This window comes from Athene cunicularia, assembly GCF_003259725.1.
Source record: "Athene cunicularia isolate RWA chromosome 1 unlocalized genomic scaffold, athCun1 chr1_part2, whole genome shotgun sequence".
NCBI lineage: Eukaryota > Metazoa > Chordata > Aves > Strigiformes > Strigidae > Athene > Athene cunicularia.
The window spans coordinates 1,417,857-1,426,251 of record NW_020799092.1 but is presented as its reverse complement, the minus strand read 5'-3'; the positions used below and the strand labels follow the sequence as shown (position 1 = coordinate 1,426,251).

The window sequence follows — 8,395 nt, the reverse complement described above, 5'->3', positions numbered from 1 at the left end:
AGGGGGAGCGGCGGGACGGCCCGGGGACGGCCCTGGGGCTGAGCCGCCTCCCCCTCTCTCCCCCGGGCCCGGGCAAAGTTGAAGCCCGGGGAGGGATGGGCTGAGCCGCTGCTGCCCCGGGAACGGACCGCCGGGAGCCCAGCCCTTAGCCAGGCAGGGTTTTCTTTCAGACAAGGATTTGTTTTTTCAGGCAGGTTTTTTTCAGCAGCCCCGTCATGTGTGTGAGCACAGGCAGGTCCTCACCTTCGCTCCTGAAGCTGCTTGTTTCTATCCCCCACCCCCCCAATGAACACCTAAAGCAGCGATTTGCAATCTTGGCAGAGGTGGTAGGGAGGCCTCTGGTGTCCCCAGAAAGCCAGCTGGCAGCAGGAAGGGGAATTGCTAGAGAGGGTCCCGAAGGAAAAGGGGCAGAGGGCTGCCCATCATGAAATGCCAGGCTCTGTTGTGCAATTACACCGAGGTGATGCTTCTCACTGAAAGGCAAGGCGAAGGTGCCTGGCCTGCAGCTCAGTGCTCAAGAAACCTGGAATAGATCCACATCTATGTGTGAACCAGCCCCAGTTGTGCAGCAGGAGCTCAGGGCTTTGGGCTCCTCTCTGGCCTGAGGCAGGGAAGCAAGGGAAGGGATGTCATGAGTTTTGAGTTTCGGAGTCCTCTGGGAGCCTCCTGCCTAGCTGCAGTTTGTCCTCATATAAAGCACAAAGCCAGACCCTAGCAGGGAACAACTGGCTAAGACAACTGACACACACAGAGGGGTACAGAGGCAGGGACTTGGGCACAGCTGCCAGCTACATGGGCTCCTGGGACACTTTCTGCAGCCCTCCAAAGCCACTCCATTTTTGGTGTTCCAGGAACACCAACACAGTTGACCATATCTTCTTTCATGCCACTAAAGCCTGCTTCATCCCTGTAAAACCCTCACTGCCATCATAGCACTGGCAATAGCAAAGGGAAGGAAAGCCGCTACACTGAGATTTTAGTTCCAGGTCTACTGCTTGCCCCTCTCTGGCTTTAAAAAAAATGCCTCAGTTTCCCACCTGAGAAATGGGCAAAGGATGAAGGACAGGGGGGTTTTAGTGAGCATGGTGCCCAGGAGGTCACAGGAAGGCAGCACCACCCTAACCCTGCTCAAGTGCTGGAGATCCAGGTGCTGCCCACAGTGACCTTCAGGGAAGAGCAGCTGCCCCTACCTTGTTACGCTTCTCGCTGGCATTGGAATGTGGCTGTGGGCTTCCCGAGGAGCCGGTGCTGCTTTGGGACGGGAAGGTACCTCCACCCAGCTGGGGCTGCAGGGGGAGAAAGCGGAAGCTAAAGCCACAGGGGTTTAGTTCCCACCTCACTTTCCCAGATCTGAGCATTCGCCTCCTGGCACCAGCCAGCGCAGGAAGCATGCTCCCTCCTCCCAGTACCAGGCAGGCAGTGCGGAGAAGCAGAGGATCCAGGGGACCCACCCACTTAGTGCTTGCCAGTTTTATGCCTGGAAAGGTCCTTATCTCCTCTGGCTCCTGCTCTACTCACATGGTAAATGAGAAGTTTCTTGTTCCCACAGTCGCTTTCCAGTGACTTTTCTGGGTTGTTTGTGTCTCGGGTGTGCTTGGGACCCTTCCACTCGTCCTCCAGCTGCTGTGCTGGACTCTGAGGCCTTTTCCAACTATCATCCAGCCGTGGTCCTACATCCAGACATGTAGCGGGGCTTTTCCAGTCCCTTTCCTGATGGTGCATCAAGTCTGCATGGCACATAGGCTTTTCTTGGTGCTTCCAGTCCTTTTCCAATGCCTGCGCTTGGTGGGCATCCCTCCGACCCCTCCAGTCCTGGTTCCGTGGTTGTGTTGGGCTCACAGGGCGCAGAGGTTTGCCTCTGCCTTTCCAGTCACTGCCAGTGCCCTTCCCAGGGGGGGAGGGTGGCAGCTTTTCCCGGAGGCTCTGCCAGCTGCATTCAGATGGCTTCCCAGGCCCCCTGAGATACAGTAGCTCCCCCAGCTTTGCTTGTTTCCTCTCTGCTCCCCACACTGGCCTGGGAGAGGAGATCTCCTTTTGGCTTTTCCACGTGCTCTCTGTATGTCTCCCAGGACTCAGAGACCGTGGTAGTGGCCCCGACCGCCTCAGCCCACTATTATCCAAACCCTTCCCAAGGCCTGCAGGGTGCAGGGAGTCCCCTCGGCTCTTCTTCTCCAGGGCTTGCCCTGTACCCCCAGCCTGCCAGGTGGCTCGGCCCCTCTCCAAGTTTAGAGGGTGGCTTGGCTCCCCTCGGCTCCTCCAGCTTTTCTCCGAGAGCCAGGGAGGGCTTGCAGGCTCCCCTGCCCTCTTCTCTGACCGGTGGGCTGGACTTGAAGAGCGTGGGCTCTGGCTGCCTCTCTCCAGCAGCCAGCTGGGGCTGGCAGGGCGCAGGGGGTCCCCCCGGTTCCTGGTGGTCTTCTCGGGGTGCCAAGCCAGGCTGGGGGAACATGGGGGCTCCTTGGGGTCTTTGCTGCGCTGCTCAAGGTGCCAGGAGAGCCGCTGACCCTAGAGACACAGGAGAGAGAGAGCAGAGAGTCCTCTGAAAAGAACTAAATGCTGGTGAGTGGGAAGAAGACAGGGTTAGGGCAGGGAAATGGTTTGGTTAAATAGTTTCCAGACAGCAATTGCATCCCCGTGCACAGAGCCAGCCTGTATTGAAGAGAAGCCTCTTGCACCCAAAGGGTGAATGGGCTGCTACCATTTAAGAGCCAAGAGTCCCAGTCCATGGTAGAGGGAGGGCTGGGAATAGAGGGAAGGGGGAGCAGGGGAATGGTAGAGAGAAGCATGTGGCAGAAAGAGAGGAAGATGTGGGACAAAAAAGCAACCCAGCTTGAGGAGCTGGGATGGGTTCCCACTGTGGAGCCAAGCCTCACCTCCCTGGGCAGGCTGGGGCTGGACTGCCTCCGAACCAGATGGCCTTTGCTGGGTGGCACTGGGGTCTTGCCATCAAGCCGGTCCACACGGCCCTCCTCCAGCGCCTGGAAGGCTTCCAGGGTCTCTGATTTCCTGCAAGCACACACAGTTTGTCCAGCTGCCACCAGGCTCAGCTTGAAGGCAGAGCCTCTGTGGGCCCTGCTCCACCTAAGCCTGCCCCTGCAGACCTCTGCCTGCCCCAGACACAGTGTACACCATAGCCTTTCCCTATCCCCATTGCTTCAACCACCCCAGCTTTTGTGTCCTGCTGCCTGACCCATGTCTTCTTCACATTATTCCTTAAGCTTCCCTCCATCTGATCCTTCACACCCCACTCACCTGCCCAGGATACTTCCCTCATCCCCATACATTCCTTCCTGCCCTGTGCCACCAATGCTGGAGCCATTCTTGATTCTCCATCCAAGATCCAACCAGCACTGGGTACTTCTTGGCATCCCCCATCCTTTTCTGAGCAGCTCCTACAGTGGACTCTGGATCCCTGGGGAACTACTGATGCTGAGAGTGGGGACTACTTCTTTCCTTCCCCGCTTCCATGGCTTGCCCTGCTCTGCAGCACATCCTGCAGCTTCCAGGAGGTGGCTGTGAGGATGAGGAGGGTGGGCTGCTTCCTCCACTTCCAATGGCAGAGCTCTGCTCCACCTTTCCAATGGCCTCAGCTGACTGTGTGCTGAGATGAGGGAGGTTCCCCAGGCTGGGAGGTGCTGAGCCTAAACCCAGTCCTTTCTTTAAAGGAAATTTAAGCACAGCTGAAAGCTGAGATTTGCCATCTAGCCCTACTCTCTCCCTGAGGCACGGTGACTCGGAGGTGAGGGCCCCTAACAGCATAGGGAGGGGATCCTCCACTGCTGAATACTATGGAGACCCGTTCCTTCTCACCTGCGTTCACATCCAAATATTTTCTCCACCTCCACCCGGCCAGGGCTGAGTGTACGGAAGCCACAGCGGTCAACAGCATTCTGGTGGCCAAGGCGCCTGGGCTTGGGCAGGTCTGCCAGCATTGTGTACTCTTGCCTCTCCAGCCCATGCCGCCCCTCCACGCTCCCGCTGCTGGGGTGCCTGTGGGGCTCCCGAATGCAGGAGCCGGCGAGGTGCCCATCGCCACCCAACAGGTTGCTGCGGGCCAGTGAAGAGCTGGTGGTGGCACGCGGTGGGGTGGATACCCAGGGAGGGTCAGTTTTCCGGTGCTTTGGCCAGCTCTCCTTGGGCTTCTGGCTGGCAGGATGGCGCTCTGGGATGGGGAGAAGTCCGTTACTGGGGGAGGCACTAGCGACGTGGGATGCCACCACATCCATGGCAAAACAGGTCTTCGGAAGAGAGCTAGAAACAGTCCAGGAGGGCAGAGATAAAACCCAGACTCCCTCCAGGAAGGGTGGGAGTGCTGGGACACAGCACTGCAAGTTGAGGGCATGCCAGACCATGCAGAGAGAGAACACTCGGGAGACCCGTGGTTCAGGGTCAGAACACACAGAGATGCCATCTCATGGACTCTGGGACTCATCACTTTGCATGGTGCCCACTGGGGTGTTGAATGACTCCTGGGACCAGAACTGGGTAAAAAGATGCTAAATTTAAATAGAGATCTGCCATGAACTTCAGAGATCCCCGGGTGAAAAGCAAACCAGAACTAGGATCTCACACAGGAGCAAACCAAATGTACCTGCTTTCAGTGGGCAGATTTTTTTCCTAAAGTCCTGGGCCTCAGTTCTCACCCAAGATCCAGAGGGAATGGGCTGAACCCACCTGGGTCTGTCTGCCTGTGGGGCTTGTGGCCGCACCGCCTGCTTGTGGCCCATGTAGCTCATCATGTTCCGTTTGCCCAGTCCCAAAGTGCTGTCCCACAACTGGGTCATTTCCCTGTCCTGAGAGACAAGACAGGGCAGATCTCTGCAATGCAAACCCATGGCTTTTGTGGGCTGAACGGGAGTAAAAGCTTATATAAGAAGTTACAGCCCATTCAGCCCAAAGATGCTGGTAAAAAGGAACCAGAAAAGGAGCTGGGTGAACATAAGATGACCCCAGCCCAACATCAATGGGCATGGCAAGAAATAACATAGGAAAGTCTGCATGCAGGAATCCAAGAGCAAATCTCATGGGCTCTTTATGGGGAAAGCCCCCTTTGTGGGGACTAAGGGTCTCAGTTGATCCCCCACTTGCATCTCGGGACCTTCTGAATGTGCTCAGCAGAAGTGGTCTTGTAGGTCTGAAGGGGCTGGGGAGACCAAAATAACCCAAACCATGAGAGATCCCCATCTCACCCTGTCAAGCATGGAGTTGGCTTCAGCACAGGTGCTGGGGTTGGTGCCGGTTTCTCTGTGCTCAGCCTCAGCTCCAGGGCTGAGTGGGGGATATCCCTTGCTCTTGTGCCAGCTGTGGGGCAGGGAGGGAGGACAGTTGGTGGTCAGCACAGCCTGCAGGGCTCAGGGGTGGGTGGCAGCGTCAGGGGCCCAAGCCACACCATCTTTCTCCACTGGATGAGCAGAGGCTGGCAGAGCCCATCCTGGGACCACCAGCCTTGCTCTAGAGACAGTGAGGAGGAAGGAGACTCTTTCAGTGGCCCCCTGACCTCTCCTGGGACAGCCAAGAGGAACCCGGTTAGAGGGCATGGCATGGGGTTTGCTCAGCCCTTTTTCTCAGGCACTGGGTGTGCAGAGCATCAGGGAGAAGGCATCTTATTTCCCCCTGCTTGGCTTCTCTCTCCCCCTCCTCCCTTCTTCCCACCAAAGGGGGTCGTTGGAGCCGCACAGCTCCTGGCTAGTACTCACCTCTCTGTCTCCTCCTCTGGGCCCATGCACACGTATACCTTGCACTGTGGGGCTAAAATACAGAGGGTGTCCCAGGGCCCGCCTGGGTCTGTGTTGCTGCTGGCATCATATCCTGCGACCTCCACGGCATGCTCCTGTGAGGAAGAAGGGGGTGCAATGCTGCTGTCAGCATGTCGAGGATGAGGAGGAAGGCTGCTCTTCAGAAATGCCTGCTTCTTCTATCTCCTCCAAAAGCAGCCTGGCATCTGGGGCTTTTGACGCCTCTCCAAGCCCACTGTTCAGATTTTTCTCCTACTTCAAGAGGCCAGAGAGGCCCAGCTGGATGCTGCAGGCATCCCAGAGACAGCAGACGTGGATGAGGGCTCAGGGAAGCTTCCCCGCCAAGTCCATGTTGATGCTGCTGGCAGCTGCTCTCCCTTGCCACCCGGATAGCCCAGGGAGAGTCAACGGAGCCCAGAGGGAGATTTTTGCAGAGAATGATGTAGCCCCAGCCCCTGCCTCTCTCTGTCACGGGTTGTAGGTGTCTCAGCATCCTCCCCAGCCCTGGGGATCCCTCAAACCCTGTTACCTGCAGGTTCTATGAGCAGCAGCAGGGGAGGCTCCAAAGAGCCGGCTGCCTATGCTGCTTTCCCTCTAGCATCTTGCCTGCTCTGGGATTCATTCAGAGGTGACAGCTCTGAGCAGATCGAAAACGAAGGGCTGAGGTAACCTTAGAGGGCCCGGGGCCAGGGGCAGAGAGGGAGAGGGTGCGAGAGAGGGAAGCTCATTACTATTTCATCACATCAAGCCAGTCACTCCTGGAGGACAGAGAACAACACGAAACCCTCTGTGAACATGAAACCAGCCATTGCCTGGTCAGAGGCAGCCAAGCAGCTTGTGTGTCCATCCCTGTGCTGAAGGACTGTGTTGGATCCAGAGACCAAAGTTCTGAGAGATTTATTCCACTCCTGCCTTCCCCTTCGGGAACAGCTCGCTGCAGCTGCCCCAGGGACAGGACTCAGCCCTGGCCCTAAGCCAACAGCTGGGAGCCACAGGGCCACCCACCAGGACCATATTTTAGGTGAGGCAGGCTGTAAATGCCAGCAGGCATCAAGCAGATTAATCCAGGGTGGGTCCCTCCTCTGCCAGTCCCCTCTTCCGTCCTGTAGGTTTGCATCTGCAACATCCCTGCTTTCCCTTCCAGGATCTATCAAGCCCCTCGTACAATCTGTTCAGCCCTTCCCTGCTAAGATGTCTCCCAGCTCTGGCCTGGACATGGTTCAGTGATGGATTCCCATGCCTGGGAAGACTCTTTCCCCTGCAACTTTCACCCGAAGTCATCTAGAAAGCCTGGTTGAGCCTTTGTCTTAGAGATTTCAATCTCTACAAAGGCACATGAGGTCCCAACATGGAACAAAGGGGCCCTTAATGAATAAAGGAGCTCACCTGGATAGAGTGCTGGTGAACCCCTGCGGCTTGCAAACAGTGCTGGCACAGGCTCCTTGCAAATGTGCTGGCTTCAAAGTTCATGCAGGGCACATCATCTACTGAACCAGACATTGTCCATAGCAGGGATAAAGATCTTTTTGGCTGCTGGGCTGCTGGCAGGGGGCAGCTGGGAGGAAAAGGAGTAAGAAACAGCAAGCAGCAGAAGACCAGAGTTTGGGGTCCCTCAGCCTCAGGCTCCTTTGGAAGCAGGAAGGTTATTCCCAGACTGAAGATTGCTGCTCTCAGCTGGCAATACTGGAATTGAAAGGTATCCAGGTGCAAGGTGATCAGTATGATCTATATAATTATAGTTAATCAAAGGGTACACACTCCAGCAGGGACCTCTTTCACTGCACCTTGAAATGACTGCTGACACCCCCAGTTTGGGAGTCCCTGTGAACACAGGCTCACATCGTGCTATCTTGATGGAAGTTTTCTTCCTTCAAGCTCACTTAAAAGGCACAAAACCAAACCCTTTCTTCTTAACTATGTTGCTCATAAAGGGATAGCTATAAGCAGTTTAGGAAATTTGGAAACATACTGAGACTGCTCCTAAGCTTGCTGATCCCACTAAAATTTCTGAGACCTGTAGGACAGTCAGTTGCAAAACTGTGAAGGGCAACAACGAAAGGACAGGAAATCAGTGTGGGATGAGTCCAGCATCCCTGATGTGAACATGCCACTGCTCCCCTAAACATGGACACTTGAGTCAGAGCAGCTGATCAAGGCTCCCAAAACAACCAGGATCAACTGTCAATGCCAAAAACCAAGCTGTAACTTTTATTTGTCAGTGCAATCATTTGCAAGACAGCAAGTTGCAGTAGTGCCAACCTTACAGCTTTCGTTCTTGCATTGGGCCACATTTCTTGACTTGTTCACACAAAATGCTGGACAGGAGCTTAAGCACTCACCTGTCAGCGATGCAGCACCAAACACCCCAACATCGCAGCCCACCCCTGCCTGTGGAGTGCCACCTGTGGCTAGAGCCCAAGGCACCCCACTGCCTGATGGGCAAATCATTGCTCTGCACATCCCTTAGGACCTACTGCCAGGATGATGACGTGATCCTCAGGGCCTGTGGCTGGCACGCATGCAGCCAGCCATGCTCAGTGCATCCAGTGCCTCCCAGTACCCCCAGTACCTCAGCTTCCCTATGGCTCCCAGCACCTGGCCGCCCGCCGAGCTCCCCCCTCAGTGAAGCTGGCCGTGGGAACCGTGGGGAGCGAGGCCCCGCC

General features: G+C 56.1%; 1 protein-coding gene across 1 annotated transcript in view; it reads right to left on the bottom strand.

Moving 5' to 3' along the window:
* TRIOBP (TRIO and F-actin binding protein) overlaps window positions 1-7,219 on the bottom strand; it is a 21,402-nt gene extending 14,183 nt beyond the window's left edge. The window contains exons 1-8 of the mRNA XM_026868520.1: window positions 7,119-7,219; window positions 5,694-5,827; window positions 5,187-5,298; window positions 4,672-4,790; window positions 3,808-4,248; window positions 2,871-3,003; window positions 1,519-2,502; window positions 1,191-1,286 (exon numbers count right to left, since the gene is read on the bottom strand). Of these exons, the coding sequence (XP_026724321.1) occupies window positions 1,191-1,286; window positions 1,519-2,502; window positions 2,871-3,003; window positions 3,808-4,248; window positions 4,672-4,790; window positions 5,187-5,298; window positions 5,694-5,827; window positions 7,119-7,202 (2,103 nt within the window). The 5' untranslated portion in view covers window positions 7,203-7,219. The remainder of the gene's footprint in view (window positions 1-1,190; window positions 1,287-1,518; window positions 2,503-2,870; window positions 3,004-3,807; window positions 4,249-4,671; window positions 4,791-5,186; window positions 5,299-5,693; window positions 5,828-7,118) is intronic.
* Window positions 7,220-8,395: the final 1,176 nt, after the last annotated feature.